The sequence below is a fragment of the Prionailurus bengalensis genome, chromosome B4 (genome assembly GCF_016509475.1).
Source record: "Prionailurus bengalensis isolate Pbe53 chromosome B4, Fcat_Pben_1.1_paternal_pri, whole genome shotgun sequence".
In the NCBI taxonomy this organism is placed as follows: Eukaryota; Metazoa; Chordata; class Mammalia; order Carnivora; family Felidae; genus Prionailurus; species Prionailurus bengalensis.
In genome coordinates, this window is record NC_057358.1 from 46910466 (window position 1) to 46932274 (window position 21809).

The 21809-nt window shown below is 45.7% G+C and overlaps 1 protein-coding gene across 1 annotated transcript; it reads left to right on the forward strand.

Annotated features, from left to right (window-relative positions):
* Nucleotides 1-352: 352 nt before the first annotated feature.
* On the forward strand, nt 353-21164 carry EMP1 (epithelial membrane protein 1). Its single transcript, XM_043562781.1, has 5 exons — nt 353-620; nt 15901-16013; nt 17592-17688; nt 17803-17943; nt 18866-21164. Exons 2-5 carry the CDS (start codon nt 15936-15938, stop codon nt 19030-19032), a joined length of 483 nt encoding a protein of 160 aa, XP_043418716.1. The 5' UTR covers nt 353-620; nt 15901-15935; the 3' UTR covers nt 19033-21164.
* Nucleotides 21165-21809: the final 645 nt, after the last annotated feature.

Sequence of the window (21809 nt, forward strand, 5' to 3'; positions counted from 1 at the left end):
AGGAACTGAATCTGATCATTTCTGATGGCTGGCAACCCGGATGCATGAGGCAGGGGAGGAGGAATGGGAATCTCCTTTGATGATTAGCGAGGATTTCAACGGGCAGGGCTCTGTCCTGTTCCCTCGCCCCCTCCTCCCCAGATGTACATTTGGACAGATAAGTTGTGTTTGCCTATGCCCATGGTAACCGTGTCTCCTTTTTGGTGAGGAGGAACGGGCTTCAGTAAATAGATCTATTTGTGTGACTCCTAGTACTCATTTGAAGCAATGTCACTCCTTTTTCCACTGTGGTCTGTGTGTGTGTGAGTCAGAGGGAGCCTAAACAGGCTTCTTTGAATTGATGGCTCACTCCCAGCCTCTCTTGACCAACTGCCAACCTAGCAGGGCGTAGCTTACCAACAAATCTTTTTTTTTTTTTTTTTAAAGGCAGACTGATTCATAGAAACTCCTTTAAAACGCAGTGAAAAGAAACCGCCCATCACACACCCCAGCACACTAGCGCTGGAAACTTATAACCTCGGGAGGCAGGTCCCTCCCCACACTGTGGTCACATACCTTCAGAAGAGCGGACCAGGCAGCCACCAGCTCCTCAGGGCGCCTCCGTCGCTTAGGACCCTCAGGTAGGACAGCTTCCAGCGCTGCGGGGAAGCTTGGCAAACTTTCTTTCCTTCTCTGCTCTCCTTCTTCTGACCTCGTCACCTAAGCTCCGCGTTTTCTTTTTCCCTGTAGCTATTTGTCTATGAGTCTCTGAATTGAACTCTTTGAAACATCTGGCTGAAAGTGGATAGTGAGACAACTTTTTCCATAAGGTTCAGAAAAATGCCTTTTGACTGGGAGCTTGGGGGACCCAGGGTGGAGGGTGGGGGGTAAGTCCGCGGGACTGGGCTGTGATTATGTTTTGCAGTAACTGGGTCCTTGCTCTGAAATGTGGAGGGAGCAGGGATTTTGGAACACGCCAGGATAGGGCATTCTTCATGGGGAAACACTACGTGCCTTTGAAAGGGCGCACTGGCTTGCCAGATGCTTTCCAGTTTGTCCGTTTCGATTCAATTGCTTCAGGATTTGGGTTGTTTCTCTTGGTTGTTTGCTGGTCTCTTTTGGATGATAGGTAGATACGTGCTTTTCTGCTTATTTTATTTGTTGCATTTGCTCCTGCTCTTTTAGCTTGTTCATTCACTTCTGTTTAAATGTGTTTTTTCTCCCCACAGGATGGGAGGAGGGGGTTGGTTTGTTTAAAGAAAACAGAGAGGTGGGGGGGCGTGGGGAGCGGGCGGGTTGGGAATCAACTGGTGTGTCAGAGAAAATGCGGGAGAGTTGCGTTGGGTGGAATCAGCCTGATGTGGATTCCAGAGCTCCATGTCTCCTGGCCAGATGTAGAGGATGGGGAGAGGAGGGAGGGAAACTCGGTTTGCAGGAGAGGGTGGGGCAGGGGAACTTCATCTGGTGTAGAAAAATGGTGAATGGCTTTGTGCTTCCACCCCAGAAACAGCTGAACTTTAGTTCTGAGTGGAGAGAAATAATCATTATTATCAGAAATAAGAAAAGAATTTTTTTTTTTTTTTTTTTTTTTTTAGCTGAATGTGGAAGTTTTCAGCATGGAAGGCAGTGATTGTTTTGGAACATTTTATCTTCTCGCTCTTCCAGAATGTGGTTGTGCAAACGCAAACACTAGTATTAATGGTAAAGAGAGTCTGGAGAAAGGAAGAAGGGTGATTTCTATTTGCTTTTTTTTTTTTTTTTTAATGTTTATTTTTGAGGGGGGGCGGAGGGGCAGAGAGAGGGAGACACAGAACCTGAAGCAGGATCCAGGCTCCGAGCTGTCAGCACAGAGCCCAATGCAGGGCTCGAACCCATGAACCGTGAGATCATGACCTGAGCCAAAGTCAGACGCTTAACTGACTGAGCCCACCCAGGCGCCCCTGATTTGTTTTATTTTTAAGTTAGCATTTTGGCCTAGGTGTGGCCCATTTCAACATAGATACTGGTTTTATTTTTCCTCCACATAAACAAGATGAGGAAAATGACAGGATTCAGCTTGTCAGACGAAATTAGGCTTTTCCTTTAGAAATGCAATTCGTTGGAAGAGACCATTTCAATGCAATCAGCCTGTGTACGTTGTACAGACAAGGCGCCTCGTAAAACTGCCCTCGAGGGGATGATTAACTAAGTGCAAGGGAAACTTTTTCAAGCTGCAGGGAACTCCCACATTTGCTTAAAATGTTTATTATTTCCAGATTACATGGATGTGGATTCAAGGAAGCCATCATTAAGTTGATAGTAATGGTATTCTATGAATCCAGCATGAATCTCCTTGTAGTTCTGTGCAACTTAAAGCTATAAGCAATATTTATCCAGTCAGCACATAGAAAATACTGACAAATCTGGGAGTGTCGACCATCACGAATTGCATTTTTTGTGTGTGTGCATTTCACATTACACTGTAGTTCTAGCAGTGAGAAAATACGCTGTATGTTATTTCCTGGCGTTTTAGGGCAATTGTTGAAATGCTGTTCTAATTCTTGCCTTTCCCACTGCCTCTAAGTAGTGAGGGAGCTCCCTAGCTGCAGGAGTGTTTCTGGATTTCAGCTCTAAGTCTTTGAAAATACTCAAATGTGAGGGTTATTTTTTCCCCCTGCAGCCTCCCACCCTCAGAGTCGGATTGAATTCCACCACAGACTCTGAAGAATGGGGCGGGGGTGGAGTGCTGTCTGGAGGGCTGCAGGACATCCGGTCTGGCATCCTGGTCAGAGGACCCCCCAGATTTTACATTGTTTGAGGGCACTAAACTGTCCTGAGAGTTGGCACAAGGCCATCAAGGGCCAACCCAGAGCAGATCACATCCCAGAACAGATGCTGGCTACTTCCCAGGACTACAGGGCACATCTCTGAGGAAAGGAAAGGCAACCCTTCTACTGGCCGCTAGAAAAACTTACTGTGACTTTCTCAACTCTTCCTGCTTCCCTCTGCGACCCGCTTAGGCCTATCCAGTTCCCAGGGGCCATCCAGACTCCAAGGGGCCTTGCGAGTGGGCTCCATAAAGACCACCCTGGGATGCAGACCCTCTTGGCTTGGTGTGGAGGGTGCAGTGGGGGCTTGGTTCATGCCAGATGCACAGGGATCAATGGAGAGACAGCAGTCAGCGACCTAGAAGGCTTATAGATGAAGCAAAATGTTTTCCTGTAGACTCCTCAGAGCCCGATAGGAAGTATATCTGACAAATGGCCATAGAAAAGGGCACACGGCAAATTTAGTTACACTTTGTCTTTAATTTTGTTCATCAAATTCTCAGTTTGAGGGAGATTCTCAGTCTGAGGATCAATTCATTCATTCTCCACCATATGCAGAAATCCTATTTTTACACCACCTTGGACAGATGGCCACTTTACATTTCCTTAAAATTTCCAGAATAGGGGTGCTCACTACCTCCGAGTGAGAGTCTCCGTGCTCCCCCACTACCACCCGCCCACTTTGCCAGACAACTCTAATTATTAGAATTTCTTAAATTCAGCACAATTGGCTTCTCTATAACTTCTACACTGTGCTCCTAGTTCTGTTCCTGGGCATGCAGAAAATATCTCTTCCATTTTTGTTGTCGCTCTACTCTTATTCTCTAAAAGCTTAACCCTTAATTAATGTTCAATGGATAAAACTTGATGAATTGGTATTATCATTACTACCTAAGACTCCGAGAGAGCAGGAAGCATTTTTAAAACTTTACAACTATGCACGTCGTCAGCCATACCCACAGGATTGGATTCTGAGGGATTTCATTTTCTAAACACATGAATATGCTTTCTTCTTTCACTTACCACGAGTATATCCAAGGCTGCCGAACACAAAAGCTCAGAGACATTTGGGACTGTCGGACGTACAGACCCAGAGGGGACACACCCAGTCGCTACTTATGGAGGTGATGGTTAAATCAGTCAATCTAATACCAGAGGCACAGGCTTCGAACTTGGCCTTGCCGGGGTTATCCCGTAACTTGGTTTATAGTTCACGTAGCTCACACCTTTACATTGTTACCACCTGTCATGATAGCTCCAGGAACACGGTGCCAATCCATTATAACCCCAGACTAATTGCTTGGCCAGCACAATGGATGTCAGTCCTGGAGAAGAGCTCATAACCTTTAGCTAGGGTAGATCTGAAAGTTTCTGACCGTGACATTCTCTTTTCCAAGACTCTTCCCAGTTCTGCTTAGATGATCCCAGATTTCTGTTCAGTAATCAAGGGAGCCTTGATTGCTTGAATTCACAATACCCCACCCCCAAACACATATGTCTTGAGACCACTTTTTGTGATACTTCAGTCCCTGGTGCCCTGAAATAATTTCTTGCAATTTAACTGAGAGATCCACTGACACTGAAGCATAAAGATAAAAGTACAAATCCTTGTGGCGATCTCTGTTTCTCTCTCTTCCTTTGAAGAAATATTTGGGTCAGCATTTTCTCCCCTGTTCTGGAAATGGGCATTTCCCAGGAACTAAAATGGACTCCTCCACTCTTGATGCCATTGACTTGATGTGGATGTGGCAGCTTTCGTATTTCCTGAGTCTGTTTCACGAATTCTTCCCTCAAATGGGGTAGTTAAAATTGAGAACATAGGCATAGGTTGAAAGTGGTGGTAAGAATCTCGGGGCAGATGCAACATGGCTGAATAGGGGAGGGAGGGTTGTGGTCTGGTCCCCACTCTGTCCTGTGACCATGGGCAAGTCACTTGTCTTCTTCGTGGAGGGAACAGAGCTTGATGGTCTCCACGGCCTCCCTGTGGCTCTGAAATCTTATTGTTCTAAGGTCTTATCGTCCCATTTTGAGGGATCCCTTGGCTCATGCTGATAGTTCAATCCAAAAAAGTTGGGAGAAAAGTTAACTGAGGCATCGTGTTGCATCGCAGGGCATTTTACACAAGGTTGAGGGTCCAGGCAGCCTCCTGGGTTCATCTGCTCTGAGATTCCTTTCGCCTTGTCATCAGATAGTAATGATTCATCCAGCTCTTGGAAGAAAAGGAAGAGGTTTGACTGATTACCCACAAAGGGCGCCAGCTCAGATGAGAAGAGGCAGGCCATAGAAGCCTGTTAAGACACTGACAACAAAAAAGGATTCACCAGTAACCAAACCAGGTTTAGGAAGAAACTGAGCTGGTCCTGGGAAAGGAGCTCCACCCTCTTGTCTGGGAGGGGGACCCTGCAGCGTGAGGGTGTGGCGGTAAAGGTGTGGACAAGAGTGAATCTTAGAATCTTCAAATTCAAATAGTCGAATGGAACAGTCGTAGAGGAGGAAGAGGGAGCGGGTGCAAAGGCAGGTGTTTCCTTAGGCTTGTGTGTTGAGGGAGAAGAAGTGTCTAGAAGACAGTTCTAGAAGAGGTCGAAAGAGCGCTGCGGAAAGAGAAAGACAGGGAGAAGTGCAGGGAGGATCCCACCCTATTTCCTTCCCTTCTTGTCTGGGGAACACCCCCCCCCCCTTCAATGTTTCTGAACATTCCTCAGGGTCAAATATTTTGTTCTTTGTCCCCTGTGAAGAACCTTTGTTGCCCAAGCTACAAATGTTGGTCAATACATCCTTGGTGTCATTTGAATTTCCACTGAAAATTTACGCCAACAGGGCAGTGATCTCCCTTGATGTTTTTCCTCTTTTCAGAAGGCTCCGATCAGAGCTAACAGCAAAATGAAGTCCTTGATACTTTGACTTCTCTCAAATAATCAAAGGCCCCTCCTTGGGGGCGGGGGTGCTGGAGATGGGGAACTGGAGAGAGGTTTGGTATCCTGGAACGGTGAGTTAGGCTGGCGGGTGCGTCCCGGCTTCCCTTTGCCGGATGTGGCTTTGGTGGAGAAGGGACGCTTGTGCTGTGGGTGGGGGCCAGGATGGAACGTTGGAAGCGTGTCTTAGGGCTTGCAGTGTGGGGATCTGGTCTGGGACTTTTGGTGGCTCTGCTGTGGGCCTCCTTAGCAACATGACAGGAAGAAGCAGCTGCCCCCGGCACTGTTTTGAGGGGGCACTGCTGACCCTCTGATGAACCAGGAGGTGGCGGAAGGAACAGAGTGAAGGGTAGCTATGGCAGGAGGTCTAGAACGTCTGCCGAACCCTGAGACAAATATGGGAGAGAGAAGATCATGCTGGAATGGAGGAGGCCTCGCCTGGAGGGTGCGAGACGGTGGGTTTCAGTTCCCCTTTCTGGTTTAGCTCCGGGGAAGGTGCATTTTCTCCTTGGTTCAGGGACTGGACTAAAGAACCTCTACACCTCTAAACAAGCGCTCTCACAAAGAGTAAGGAGGCCTGTGCCCCGCCCCCCCCCCCCCAGCACACTTGCCTCTGGCGGCCTCCCTCCCGGCCCTGCGGGTTCTCCAGGCCGCTTTGCTGGTTGAAGCATGTTGCCGCCACCTACTGTCGACCCGCCCAAGTGCCCTTGGGCTGGGCCACACCTTGATTTTCTTCCCAGACCCTAGTTATTGTCTTGGCAACCTCTCCCTCAAAGACATTCTGGTGGCCAGGACACTCCTCTTTTGTCAGAAGCAGAAGACAACCGCAGCTTCTGTCCTCACCCTGGGGGCCGTCGCCCCAGCGGCCTGGCCAGCTGCGGTCTGGGGGCGTGGGCTGGTCCCCGCATCACAGCCCAGGTCTGGCCTGAGCCTTTGCAGATGTTGCCAGATCCACCCCCTGCTTGGACACAAAGGAGGACAAGAGGAAATGAGAGAGAGAGAGGCTATTCTCCTTGGGAGCATCTGCAAAAGCAAGATTCATGCTACTTGTTTTTAGCATAGTCGTCAGCCCTTGGATTCTGCAGAGAAGTTGAAAGTCCATTTGGCCGGCCTGAGCCTCTCATCTCACGTAAAGGAACAAAAAGAATCCCCAACAACCATCTAGCCTTTGCTCTGTCAGGCACGAGCCCCTCAATCCGCACGCTAGCCCTCTGAGGTCTACAGATCACGGTTAAGAAATGCTGCAGTCAACAAATCACCACAATGTATACTCTACATGTCTTACAATTTCATGTTAATTATACCTCCACAAAACTGAAGTTAAAAACAGAAGTGATGGAGTCAGGATTTGAACCTGGAGCCCATGTTCTTCATCACCGCATACTCTTTCTCTGTAGGAGGCACCAACCAGAGAGGTGATGTGATTTTCCCAAAGTCAGAAGTTAGAGGCAGAATTTGTTGGAGATTTTGGTTTTCTAATAGGTGCTTGCCTTTTTCCTTCCTTCCTTCCTTCCTTCCTTCCTTCCTTCCTTCCCTTTTCTTCTTCTTTCTTTCTTTTTCTTCCTTCTTTTCTTCTTTCTTTTTCTTCCTTCTTTCTTTCTTTCTCCCTTTCTTCCTTCTTTCCTTCTTCCTTCCTTCCTTCCTTCCTTTTTCTTTCTTTCTTTCTTTCTTTCTTTCTTTCTTTTTCCCTTTCTTCCTTCTTCCTTCCTTTTTCTTTTTCTTTCTTTCTTTCTCTTTCTTTTTCCCTTTCTTCCTTCTTTCCTTCTTTCTTCCTTCCTTCCCTTTTCTTTTTCTTTCTCTTTCTTTCTTTCTTTCTTTCTTTCTTTCTCTTCCTTCTTTTTTCTTTCTTTCTTTTTCTTCTTTCTTTCTTTCTTTCTTTCTTTCTTTCTTTCTCTTCCTTCTTTCTTTCTTTTTCCCTTTCTTCCTTCTTTCCTTCTTCCTTCCTTCCCTTTTCTTTCTTTCTCCTTCTTTGTTTCTTTCTTTCTTTCTCTTTCTTTTTCACTTTCTCCTTTCTTTCCTTCTTTCTTCCTTCTTTCTTTCTTCTTTTCTCCTTCCTTTTTTTTTCAATACCATGCTTGTTCCCCCACCCCCACCCCCTAGTTCTTCATCCCTAACTATGCAAGAGTTTGTGCTAGTTTATACCAAGGTCAGTTAAAACACTACTCTTTCTCTAATACCCCCCCTTTATAATCGATAGACCACGTTTGGGAGATGGAGCCCCCTTTCCTCCAGGACCATGAAAAAATAGTTGTTTCCCCTAGAGCATGTAGTTTTGCAGCTTGATTCCTGATGTTTCTCCTGGTCATAAGCTGCTCTGCATGTAAAAACATCAGGCCCCGTGGTGATGTAGCTATAGTGAGATACAACCTGAAATTCTTTCCTTCCACACCGAACATCAGACATCCAGAGGCAGGAGGAAATGGCCCTTTGGGATCCTTTCTCTCCACATGTTTCCCACGGAGAAATTAACACCGCCCTCTCCCACCCCTACGTAAAAACAATATTTAGAATGGAAAGTACGCTTGACATAAAACAACAATAACAATGGCCAGAAAAGCTCATCTAAGGTCTCATCCACTCAACCTGCTTTTAATCTCAGCCTTTTCCTCCTCCGGACACATCCTCTCCGACTGCTCCCAAAAGAGAGTGTTTCCTTTTCTGCTTTTGTGTTAAATGGACATCCACTTTGCCAACCCAAATGATCCTCGATGGGACACAAACACATCAAAAACAAACCAACCAAAGCAGAATGATCCTGAGGCGGATAGAAAGGCTTGGTGTTGCCACTCTACACAGTGTCCTTACGGAGGAGCAGCAAGCAGCCACCGTTGGGTGTCACGCTAAGGGAGGTGGCGCAGAGATAGAGGCTGACTCAGGGAAATCATGTGATCAGGGGCAGCTTCATCTTTCATCTTTTCTCGTGCCTCGCAGGAAGTACCACGTCTTTGGTCAGATGGTGTGAGAAAGCTTTCTTCAAAGTTTACAGTTACCCAGAAAGGCACGGAGATTTCACAATCAGGAAAACATGATCCAATGAAAAGACAGAGTCGTGTCTAAAGTCGAATAAAATCAAGACTGTATTATGACATGATTGAGATTTAGGCATCTACGGTGATGTCCTTTGGTTACTTCTCTGATAGCACGGAAGTGCTGCTTCAAAGGTGACCATTCTAGAGAATGCCTGGAGGCAGCTTTATTTTTTATTTTGTTAACAAAATTTTTCTTAGTGTTTATTTATTTTTAAGAGAGAGAAAGAGAGGGCAGGGTGGCAGCAGAGAGAGAGGGAGACATAGAATCTGAAGCAGGTTCCAGGCTCTGTGCTGACACGGGGTTCGAACTCACAAACCGTGAGATCATGACCTGAGCCAAAATCGGATGCTGAACCAACTAAGCCACCCAGACGCTCCTGAAGAGGCAGCTTTAGATTAAAGGCAGAACTCAGATAAGGGGTAGGAGTTGCCAAGAGCAGATTCTGATGCATTGTCAGAAAGACGTTTCTAATGGGAGGGTCTTGGCAAGTAGTGAGCTCCCTGTGACTGGAGGAGTTTAAGCACGACTTAGATAGTTCCATGGTATGGATTTGTAGCTGAGGTTCATATATTAGGGAGAAATTTTAAGGCCCCCTTCTCAGTCTAGAGATTCTATAACTTAAAGAGATAGAAAAGTTAAATCTGTGGACAAATTAGTGGTTAGAAATTTAAGATATTTTCTTTGCATTCACTTATATCCTCTTAAATAAAAGGCAACAAATGCACATATACTCTTGTATGTTCAAATGTCAAAATTACTCAGGAAAATATTCGTATGTTTACATAAGTATTTACATAGGAATATATAACACGGAGCTTGCATATAATAATGTGCTCAATACATAGTTATAATCATGTACAAATGATTTCTAAAAATTGTAAAAGACTAAAGTTTGTGTATGTAATATATATATATATATATATATATATATATAGTCTTCCTAACAGCATTTATTTGCTCACTGAATGGAAGTTTACTTGGTACCTGTCATAGACAAGACTCTCCTTTCGGAAACTTAGAATCTTAGGGGTGAGAGAGCCAAACATTGCCATAAGTAATTTTGTTACCAGGCAGATTGCCCCTAGTGGTTTTTTTTTTTTTTTTAATTTTTTTTTTTAACGTTTATTTATTTTTGAGACAGAGAGAGACAGAGCATGAACAGGGGAGGGGCAGAGAGAGAGGGAGACACAGAATCCGAAACAGGCTCCAGGCTCCGAGCCATCAGCCCAGAGCCTGACGCGGGGCTCGAACTCACGGACCGCGAGATCGTGACCTGGCTGAAGTCGGACGCTTAACCGACTGTGCCACCCAGGCGCCCCGCCCCTAGTGGTTTTAATAAAGAGCTATGTAAGGTTATTACACAGTGGGGGAAAATGACTACTTCTGACTTATGTATCCGGGAAGGCTTCTTAGAGAAGGCAGATTTGAGCTTCTTTGAAAAAATTTTGATAGGTAGTTCCTGGAGGAAGCACACTTGAAAGCAGGGCTCTTTCTTTGGAAATCAAATCCTCAGGATTCCCAGGGCCGGAGTAAGGCGTTTGGAGCCTCTTTTCCAGTGGTTGGTGGAGGGGGTGGTGAGGTGCTTGGAGGATTTTGAGCAGAGGAGTGACAAGGTCAGATAACGAAGTGGCATAGAGGGTACAGCAGAGAAGGAAGAGCTCAGAAGGAGGGCCACCGGAGAGGCTGATGCCGTGGTCCAGGTTAGGATCTGAACTGGGCAAGGACAAGGCGAACAGAAAGTAAGGGGTGGATGAGGGATAAATAATGGAGGAAGAACCCATGACCTGACTATGGTTTTTTGAGCTATAAAATTGGGATGAAAGGAAGGAGAGATGGGGAATTTGGCAGCTGGCCGTGATTTCTCCCTTCTCCCCAGAGAAGCTTGGGTTATACAAGGCTGTCAGGAAAATGACCAAGCTGTCTTCGAGCTAGGCAGCTGATTCACATGTTCTCAGAAAGCTCTCTTGGCACCATCTGGTAAAGGATGCCTCCCTGTGTCTTTGTCCGGGAGAGTCTCACTCACTCTCAAATGAATCGGGGACATTTGACCTCTGTGCGACTCCCTCTCTGCTCACATAGCCTCCGACCTCCCCACCCTCCACCCCCATTTCTGATTATGTTGCTCCCCCAGGCTCTGGCTAGTTCTTCAGTGATTGAAGCCCAGGATTTCCACCACTTCCTTTGCTGGAAGAGTGGGTTTTTCATTGTCCTATTCTATTGTGTGGCTCCCAGTTATTGTGACTTAGGCCACCACCCTTAAAGAACTGCATCCCCCAGACTCTGGTGGTGGCAGTTCAATAAATACACATACTCTGTGGTGGGGAGAACTTATCTGACCCTAGCTTAACAACCATGGAGCCAAATTACCAACATCTAAACTCCTCTTCTGTATCTTTAGAAGTCAATTATTCTCAAAGTCTCTGCAGTATTACGTACCCATCAGAAAAGGAAAGGTGCCCATAGGAGCCTGATTTGTTTCTCGTGGTCAGAGCATCCTAAAAATTAAGGCAAAGCAGTCTCAATAGCTATGTTCTTTTGATTCTTTCATATATTTTGGGAGTTGGAGGGCATTAAAGGAAGGCAAGAAACCAATAAAGATTTAAGTGGATGGAGACAACCTGGAGAGGACAGTTATCCCCCCTCCCCCCACCCCATCTTAGGTAGTCATTTAGAGCTCCAATTATCTTATAGAATTTGTAATTCTCAAGGTCATTTCCACTAACTGTGATAATTTTCTTTTAGCAAAGAACTTAATGCAAACCTAGAATGGTGAGTGTTGTGAGATTTGCATTGGGACTAGGAGCATAAAAAGACTGCCGCTCCTATGTGGGCTGGGCAATTTGAGAAGAAAAGGGGAAGCATGGTCAGGAATAAAAGATGGCGGTGGTGGAAAGGGAACTGGCTGGTCTGTGTGTTTGGGAGAAAAGGAGAGAGAGCTGCCGTGTGGCTCTAAGTCTCAAACTTCCTTTTCTTTTAATACTCAACTTCTCTCTAGAGTCACAATTCATGCCTCCCATGCTTTTCTCAGTTTCCTGCTCAGCCCAATCATATCCCTGAGCACCCCTGTCTCAAGAAATCCTACTCTGCTTACAGTGATGGGTGGAGAAATATGTTCCTTGCAACTCACATAGAACAGTCAGTGGATGTCCTAGCCTTTAAGAACACAGTGCGTGCACTAGCTCTGTTGGCTTAGGTTTAAGTACCATAAATAATGTTATGGGAGTCCCCAACAACCAACTGACAAACTTTGGGACTGCCCAATGCACCAAATGCTCGGAAGGTTAGGCATTGCACCTAGTTATTTAGAATTGCAATGCTGTTATTTTGTACTTCCTGGTTTGAGCTGCCCAGCTGTGACTAAGAGTATGCTTTCCACTGGAGAGTGCCATCCAAAGCATTTTAGAGAGGTCTGAGGCAGAAGCCAATTATTGTTTTAGTGAAACCAACTGCCAAGGAAAAAAGTTGTTACAGTCAATACTTCCAATGATATGGATATTCAGAAATGGTTTCTTTTCAGTGCTTTTGTATGAAGTGAGATACATACCAGGGTAGGGAATGAGTCTCCTTGCAAGCTGCACTGCTGGGAGAGGGTGGGCGGAAGGTTTAAGAGCATGAGCACTTCTGTTATTTATTCCCATTCTGCTCTGCTATTAGATCTCCAGACATTCACCCATTAGGTAGAATGGTTGTCTATGAACATATCAAGATTTCCTCTGCCACCTCACCTCTGGGTGAGGGTTTCTCTGCTGGGGATACTCTAGTATAGGGACTGAGTTACTAGGAACAATCCAGATGAGAAATTTAAGAAGATAGCTTATTCTGTTTCCAAATGTGTTACAGAGGGCCACTGAAAACAATGGAAGCCCTCCTAAGCTGACAATGGATGACACTGATAAAACCTGACGAATTGGGGGCAGTGAAAAGATGGAGAAGTTATATGTATTATGCGCTATCTCCAGCTAAATACCCCTTACTTCTGGTTGAATACAGCATCCAAAAGCAGAGGAAATTATGTGTTCTATACACTAAGCACTCTTGCTAATTCAAGACGTTTTGCTCCTTTCCTCAGCGGATAGATGTGGCACGATCACAGGAATCTAAGATGAAAGAGAGTCACTTCTTTGCTTGATTCCCCCACCCACTCCTCCGGCTTGCACAGGCAGGGAAATAATGATCAGGTGGGGCTTTGGCTTAGATCAGGAGTGAGATCCAGCCTTGGTTCTGGTGGCAGTGGCTACAGGTCTCATTTCACAAGCAGACCAGAGCACACCTAGTTAAATCACACCACGTTCAGTCCAGGGAGCAAACAATGCTTACAGCAGGCAAAGAGAGCATCTGCAGGTGACTGGCCTGAAGGTTAAAGCAGCCAGGAAAAAACAGCAGAGCACACACAAAACACAAGGGAAGGTACCAGGCCCTGGGGAAAGGGAATACCACACGACAGGGCACTATAGGACCTCTCCTTCATAAGGCCATTACCCTCCAGATCAGGAGAGAGATCAAGAGGCTGAGGGGTAAGTTGGGTGGGCTGAGGTGGATGTGCAGTAGGAGGAGGGTGTATGGAATGCAATAATGTTCAAGTCATCAAAATGGAGAGTGTAAGCTGAGCAGGGATGAAAGGAATCAGACTTACTTCGGAGGGTTACATAGCAACCCAAGGGGGCAGAAATTCCTACTGAATTCCCAACAGCATGCAAGGCAGGGAACTCGCGATGTTTCCTCCACCTCGTTTAAGAAGCCTCATTTGGTGTACTGTATTCTGTTCTTGGCCCCACTTTTAAGAGGAGGGTGTTTGTCAATTAGAAGCCAAAGGAATAAAAAAAGCATTTATCGAGCCCAAGGAGGATTAAACATATGACTCGTTATGTAATAATTTGTAATCCCCTGAAGTCAGCCATTTCCTTTCCCCATGAAGGCCAAGATCAGGATCCAGGGATGGTGTGAACTTTGGGGGTGTCAGGAGGATGGTCCAGACAGGGCTGAGAAGAGTGAGCTTTCTCCTTCTGATTCCTGAGGGTGTGTTCTTAGTGGTCTCCCCACTCACAGGGCAGGTATTAGGCATAATGACAATGTCTAAGAGCCCAAAATGATCTGTACACCCCACCTTGTGATGTACATAGAAGATATCCTACTACTTGTGCTTCTCATAGGGCAGCCTAGTGACTGACCGGTTATATTGGCAACAGCCACTCTCAGTTTCATAGAATAATAATAGGAATACTAATAGCCACGACCAAAGCCGCCCTGTTAGCACCTGCCATGTGGCAGGCACTGGGCTAGTTTTACTTTCATGATCCAGTTTAACCCTCCTGTCTCCCTGTATAATTAACATTGCAGCCCCCACTTTCTAGAAGAGGAGACTGAGACGGGAAGGTCAAGTGATCTTATATGATTCTAATTCCACCTGTTTAATTCGGAAACCTCTTTTCACTGTGCATTAAAGTCAAGCAGAAAATTGCGGAGGTATGCACGAACCTGCGAAAAGCAAAAATAAATTTGAATGTGTAGGAAGATTATTAATAGCAGGCATGAAAGCTCCAAGCTCTCCCCTGAAGCGGCAGGATAAACTTCATGATTTTTGTCATCCGCAGTGAAATTGGACACATTCCTACAAAGTAGTCTGGGTTGAAGGGAAGGGTTGGGATTGGGAAGGAAGGCAGGGGTTGCTGGAGACAGTTGGGATGCACGGAGGGGAAGCCAGCGTCTGCCTCTCATTCCCGGCCTGTAAAGAGCAAGTCTCCCTCAGTTACATTAGAACATTCTAGACTTTGTGGGGTTTTGTTTGTTTGTTTGCTTGTTTTAGAACATTCTAGACTTTGAGTACTGATGAGGAAAGTGAGAGGAGATAAAAGGCACCTGAAGTGTTGGGACGATAGCATCAGTGCTGGCCACGAAATACCTGGGACAGCAGGAAAGTGGCTCAAGCACGCTCAAAGCTTCAATTAAATTAGGTGGAGTGAGAGAGAGAAGCAGGACAATTGCAGGATGTGCACAGCCATCCCCTCCTAGGTGGGGACATCCACATATCCACTCTGCTGTGAATAACCTCCAGCCCTTTCCTTTTGAAGTCCCTTGAGCCTATACTGCATCGTAACTATTGTGGGCATGATAAAGCACTCCCTCCGCAGCTGACATAAATCAGAATAGCCACTCCCATGTGCATCCTGCGTATTTTCTTTATGATCAGTGGGCTCCCTTTTTCTCCTCTGCGGAGATTATGGCTGAACGCTTTTGTTATCCATACCCATTCTTAATGCATATTACTTCCCAGTCCTCCTAGCACGTGAGTTATGCATTTGCCTGTCTTCTCCATTGGGTCCTGAAGGATTGGACTTTGTGTAAAAGTCACGCACAAATAGATGGCACCTTTAGTGGTGTTTCAGGCTGCATGCTTCTGAAGCCCCAGAATCGACATCATGCATCAACAGAAATACAGCTGTGCCCCAGACAAATAGCAGAGTCCCTACCATGAGCCACACACAGCCCAAAGGCTCAGGTGCAGTAACACAAATCTGAAATGTTCAATCAGTAGGTGATCAGACCATTAAACTGTAATTAGGTTGTTATAATTATTGAATACCAAACAACATTATAATAACAGAAGTTGTGGCTCTCACATTTTATAGCTCACCCGGGATCAAATTAGTGGCCTGTTCAGTCTCTGGGCATAGTAATAGCTGCTGTTCTGTAGAAGGAATCCACTTCTATTAATATCACTGGGTGAGCGGTTTGATAGAGGCACGGACCCTTCCTCAGTGGAAAATGGAAATTTATACGACATCGTTGCACAGAGACCTGGAAATTACAACTGTGAAAAGGCCTTTTAAAAATCCAAGTTTTACTTTTTGGTGCTCACACCACAAACGAGATAAAACACCAGCGGTGATAAAATGTGGGCTTTTCTTTTTTGAAACAGGCTGTATTAGAGAGAGGAGTATATAAATCCTTGAGAAGCGGAATTATGTTTATATTGAGGTGTATGTAAGCAGACGAATAGGCGCTTAGGAAACTAGGTTAATAAGATGTTTCTAGGAATTTATAATGAAATTGTGATGGTTTTTATTGCAGCTCCTCCTGACTTTAGCAGATAGTCCATGCATGTGGGAAAGCTGAATCATCTTACTGAAACTGACAGTAACCTTTTTTCTCTCCTTCACCTTCTGTCTTTTCAGAATTCTCTTCGCTCTTGAAGCATCAAGAAGCCAAGATGCTGGTATTACTAGCTGGTATCTTTGTGGTCCACATCGCCACTGTCATCATGTTGTTTGTCTCCACCATTGCCAATGTGAGTAACGTTCTTTTTTTCATTCATTCACCCAGAAGTTATTTGGATATTTATATAAAGCGCTACAAAAGAAGTTTGAGCCACAACCCCTGCCCCTTGTGAATATACAGTTTAGTTGTGGAAAACAATAAACACACGCGCGCACTTCCAACGATTAAACAGCGGGGGGGATAAAAGCCAGTGTCAACAGCCAGGGCTCTAGGTGTCTAGGGGCTGGAGAAGACAATGAGACTTCTTCAGTCTCTAGCAGAATCTTCTCCGGAGGTGGAGCTTGGAGGATGGGCAGATGGGCGGGGTCTCTTGGCAGGCGATGAATCGAGGAAGGAGTAGGGACGCATTCCAGGCAGGAGCGCTAGCCAGCCGAGGTGCCTGCCTCCTTGAGGGAGAACCTTTGTTCAGGGCGGAATGTGGACAGCCGTGTATGCAGCAGGAGCAGAACTCCTCTTCCTTCTGGGAACCTTGATTAGAAGGATAGATGGGAGAGAGAGGATGAGAAGCTGTGGTTGCCAGACTGACACATTCAAATTCTGAGCTGAAAATTGGCATTTTGCGTGATTAACCTGGCTCCACGGAATTAACTCACTTAAACAAAACAACATAAAAATATGGAGGTAGCAGTAGCCTTTTCTCTCCGAAGCTTGGGCTACTCTGACCTCTAGTGGTAGTCGATAGCATCACATTTGCTTTTATTGCGCTTTTCTCAGAAAGAGACAAGACAGCTCCTCGCACACAAAAATCAAGGCCACCCATCACTAGATGGGCCAACGGTGGTTCCAGAATCTCTTTAGGTCCATGTTACAGTTAAAGAACAAATGGGCTTTAAAGTTCAGATAGAAGAGTTTGCTAACATTGGGGGGGGGGGGGCGGGTGTGATCATAAGCAGGGCTAAGTACAACTCTGATAAGACAGAATCGCCGCCCATGAGGCCTTCTCCAGACTGTAGGTTGGCCATTCTATACACCAGCCCCTAAGTCTCTCAGAATAACGACAAGCCCAATGAACGACTTCAAACCGCAGAAGTGGAGGCCAAGAGTGCTGAATGTCTGGATTATCAGCTCCTAATACAGGGCTTGGCACCTAGCTGTTTCTTGAATCAAGAGCAGGTGATCACACGTTCTTGGACGTGTCCTTCCAGCAATGCTCATTCTAACAGGTGCCGTGTGTGGACAAGTGGATGCTTGTTTTTCAGAAGAAGAATGGTTTTTCTTGGTCCAGGTGGGAAGGGACACTGGCACCACAGTGAGCCTTGGGGAATACGTTTTGGTCACTCTTCTACTTTTAGGGGCCTCGACATTCTTCCGTTTAGATGAAAGTGGCTTCTTGACACGCGGCCCCAGAGAAGCTGTGTGATTTGTCTTTAGCCACACACTCTTCCATCTTTCCTCTTGGGACCTTTGTGACTTCGGTTTGAGTCACATCTCATTTCCACCAAGGGATGGGGGTGCTGAGCCGTATTTGTGGCTCAGTACTGTGTATTGCTTAAGATTCGATCCCGGCCCAAATCTGATCTGTTATTTCTTTTTCTTTTAAAGCAGAGGGTGAGTTTTTCAACCACCATTTGTTTCCTTTTGGTTTCAGGTCTGGGTGGTTTCAGATGATACAAAAACATCGGTAGGTCTTTGGAAAAACTGTACGGGTGGCAACTGTGATGGAGCCCTGTCGTATGCCAATGAAGGTATGTATTCAAGGGCTGTGCTTGGTCCTGAGGGTTGGCGTGATCAGAGAAAAGTCCAGCCCATCCGGGACGAGTCAGTCTAATACCCTTGTTCTCCTCCTCCTGTGTCCACAGATGCCCTCAAGGCCGTGCAGGCTTTCATGATCCTCTCCATCATCTTCTCCGTCATCTCTCTCGTGGTCTTCGTGTTCCAGCTCTTCACCATGGAGAAGGGAAACCGCTTCTTCCTCTCGGGGGCCACTATGCTGGTGTGCTGTGAGTATGGCAGTGGTGGGCTCCCATTCGTGCAGGGAAAGCTTTCATGTGGGTCTTACCGAGGGTGCTCCCGGCAACTCGGACAGACAAGCACATGGCTCAGTGAAGTCACTTTGGACAGCTTTGTCCCCCGGTTGTTTGTTCTCTTTTTGAGAACCCCTGATCGCTGCTTGGAATGAGTGCTGTCAGTTGCTTCATTGTTTAAACCTTGCGCTCCTGGGGCTGCCCTGTCGCTAGTCCTTGTACAGTGGACACTTGAGGGCAGGAAGCTGGCGGTCCTCAGAGAGCCGAAGCCACTGCCTCAGTGCATGGCCTTAGTGCTGTTCTTATTCTTCATTCTTCTTCCCAAACACACAGAATTTGGTGAGAGGCTGTGTTCTTTTGTATCCTGGGCAGCCTGCCTACATACGCGGGGGTCCAGAAGGGAAAGCTGAGTGGCGGACATGAAGTTCTGTGTTTTGCTTCACACTTTTAGCTTCTCAGAGCAGTAGAGATATGAGAGCCCAAACACCTCTAGTTTACCAACACAACCATCGAGGTTGGTCCAGGGCAAATCATAAGAGCAACACTTTGGGGCTAAGTGGCCAGATTTTATCCTCCCGATGAGGGAAATAGGATCTTTTAAAAATTATACAATCGGGGCGCCTGGGTGGCTCAGTCGGTTAAGCGGCCGACTTCGGCTCAGGTCATGATCTCACGGTCCGTGAGTTCGAGCCCCGCGTCGGGCTCTGTGGTAACAGCTCAGAGCCTGGAGCCTGTTTCAGATTCTGTGCCTCCCTCTCTCTGACCCTCCCCCCGTTCATGCTCTGTCTCTGTCTCAAAAATAAATAAACGTTAAAAAAAAAATTATACAATCTTTTTTCTTTGTTTTAATGTAAACAAACAAACAAACAAACCTAAACTTTTTTTTTCCCCCTTGCAGGGCTGTGCATTATGGTCGGGGTGTCCATCTATACTCATCATTATGCCAGTGGTTACGGAAACCTCTACATGAAGAGTCACCATGGCTATTCCTTCATCCTGACCTGGATCTGCTTCTGCTTTAGCTTCATCATTGGCATTCTCTATCTGGTCCTGAGAAAGAAATAAGGCTGAACAAATTCATGGGGATCCGGGGGGGAGGGGGTGGGGGTGGGGAGAAGGAAGCCGTTGAATCTGGGAGGGAAGTGGAAGATGCCATGCAGGAAAAACCAAGAGAGGGGCGGGGGGCGGGGAGGGGAAGTAAGGGTGGGAGAGGCTGAAACCCAAACCATTCCTGAGGAGGTTCTCTATGGTGGAGCCCCTGCCCTTAGGAGAAAGTAATTGGCTAGTACTCTGCTGCTCCCTTGATGCGGGCCCCAGGAGAGCCTCTCTCCAGCCACCACACTTGGCCTCCAACTGTCCTCAGTTACACACACTGGGGGCCCATCAGCTGCCGCACCACTAGCTCCACTCCTGAGGCTGAATTCTGGGTCTCGTACTGCGGTCCTCAGACCTATTGCATCAAGTTAAAATAGTGGTACAAGTTCCAGCAAGAGCAGATCTTGTTCTGGGGTTGAATATGCTAAGCCTGGAAGCCATTCCGCCTTTCTGACCCAAATCAAAACATCACATTCCAGTCTGAAGGACCCACAGGAGGGTTATGGCCAGTGAGCCATTATCCCTTTTTAGAACAGATATTTAACTCTGTGGAACTCAGTGGTATTTGTGACAAAAATGGGAGAAAGAGATACAATCCTAAGGCCAAATTGGTGGATTGCTTAAACCAAGAAAGAGACCTTTTCACAGTGGAAGGCCTGGGGGATGGTCAGAACTCAGACAAGACCTCACGCGGCTGTCCCTCATGGAGACCTCTCGCTATGGACTTTGCTAGGCCTCTTGCTTAAAGCCAAAGCAGCTCTTCTGGCTATTCTGTAAAGCCACTAGTGACCAATTCAGTGGTGAAAGTACCACGCAAGTTATGGGACCAAGGGGCAGTTTTGTGACACTGCTACAGTAGGGTTATGTTTTTAGGACCCCGTGTCCATACAGTCAGTATTTCTTTTAAGTACATGATGGGAGAGAGATGGACACGGTTCCCTGTGACACGATTTATTACCCTCCCTCTCAATGATAACTTTTGAGGATGTTTTGTCTAATTATACACATTGGGGATCAGGACTCCTAGGCTCAGCGGTGGCTCTCGCTTTGACTCTGCCTGGAGTAGTCACCTTTCAGAGGCCCTGCCTATCCCACTTCACAGGTGATGCAGGGCCGTTCTGGAAGCTTAGTAAAACACACACGAACCAAAACCAAATAGATCCTTGGGTTAAAGGTGCTATATAATTGTGAAGTATTAAGCATACTAGATTTCGGTCGTGGTAAGAACACAGGGCCTGCATTCCCAGGAAAGTTAGAAAATTCCCATGAGATAATTAAAAATATAGGTGATGGGCAGATAATTTCTTTAAGGAAAAAAAAAAAAAGCAAAAACTCTTGTGGTACCCAATCAGATAGTAACTGGCTGTCTGTTGCCATAGGAGCATTTCTATATAGGACTTAGTTGCAGTATGTTATTCCTGGTTAAGCAGGCATTGCTCTGGCCTGGAGGAGCTGTTTCAAGCCATCTCAGATTCTGTCTAAAGGGGTTGTTATAGGAAGACATTTCCTCTATTGCCTGAGAAGATCTAGCCCAGGGAGAATCTGAGACATCTTGCCTACTTTCCTTCTCCCAGCTCTTTCCTTATCCCGTTTCTCACATGATTTTCCTCTTTGGGGAGCTGTTATGCCATGACTAGTGGTATTTATGTAAAAGGACTATGACTAAGTATATTTCTCTGTGTTCATTCTGGTTAAGGGAGTATTGAGGGCAGGCCACCAGATTATCGTGGCTGGGGGTAGAGGGACGGCAAGCCAAAACTGCGGGACGATGACCTTTTTAATTGTGACTTAATCATCACATGATTATAGAAGGCTGTCTTGTGTGCAGAAACACACTTACATATCAGATATACCCAAAAGAGATACTTGCATTAGGTTGGAAAGTCGAACTATGACTGGAGTGAACCATGTATTGCCTTGTCTTTTACTTTATTTCTGTGACATTTACGTCTCATGTAATTTGCATTACTTTGGTGGGTTGTTCTAGTACTGTATTTGGCTTCTTCTTCAATAGATTGATATTTCATATACTATAATTGTAAATATTTTGATACAAATGTTTATAACTCTAGGGATATAAAAATAGATTCTGATTCCCTTCACCGTGTGAATGTTTTCTTCCTAAAAAATGCAAGAGATGAGGAATAATCATGACATTTATACCTAATTAAGTTGTCAGTCAGTGTGGTTTGGACAACTTGGCATTTATTGGAGACATTAAGTTACCTTCTGGTAATACATTAGGCATTTCTACAGTAACTCAGCAAGTGAACCTTATTAGGTAGTTTTATCTTGCTTTAGTTAAACCTCTGAAAGCAAAAACCAGAATTTTGTAAGCTAATACATTAGAGAGATGTTATGATCTTGAATCAGAATGACTTATGACATTAAGAAGTGAGATACTCATAAAGTTTCTTTGAAACACAATTCGTCTAACGTGTCTTCAAAATATAAAGCAATTCACAAAGATAAGCATCACATACATACCTTTGCAGAAACCCATTCATTGCATAAACTGGGGCATAGCTGTAGGAGCCAGATGAGAAAAGGGAAGCTTTACTGCTCTCTGTGAATAATAAAGACTGGAATTAACAGTGGAAAAGCAGAGTAGATACTGTGTACCCTAGCATCATGTCAATACCCATATCATACAAATGGTTTTAATGTGGAGTAGGCACTCTGCCAGTCCCCTGCGGTTTTGGATGAGGAATAACACAAGGAATACCCAGAAAGCATACACAATGGAA

Bases quoted from the DNA above. Each gene is read 5' to 3' on its own strand.
- EMP1 (XM_043562781.1), top strand. From the start codon at position 15,936: ATGCTGGTATTACTAGCTGGTATCTTTGTGGTCCACATCGCCACTGTC. The intron at 16,014-17,591 runs GTGAGTAACGTT...TTTTGGTTTCAG, and splicing joins TTGTCTCCACCATTGCCAAT to GTCTGGGTGGTTTCAGATGA. The intron at 17,689-17,802 runs GTATGTATTCAA...CTGTGTCCACAG, and splicing joins CCTGTCGTATGCCAATGAAG to ATGCCCTCAAGGCCGTGCAG.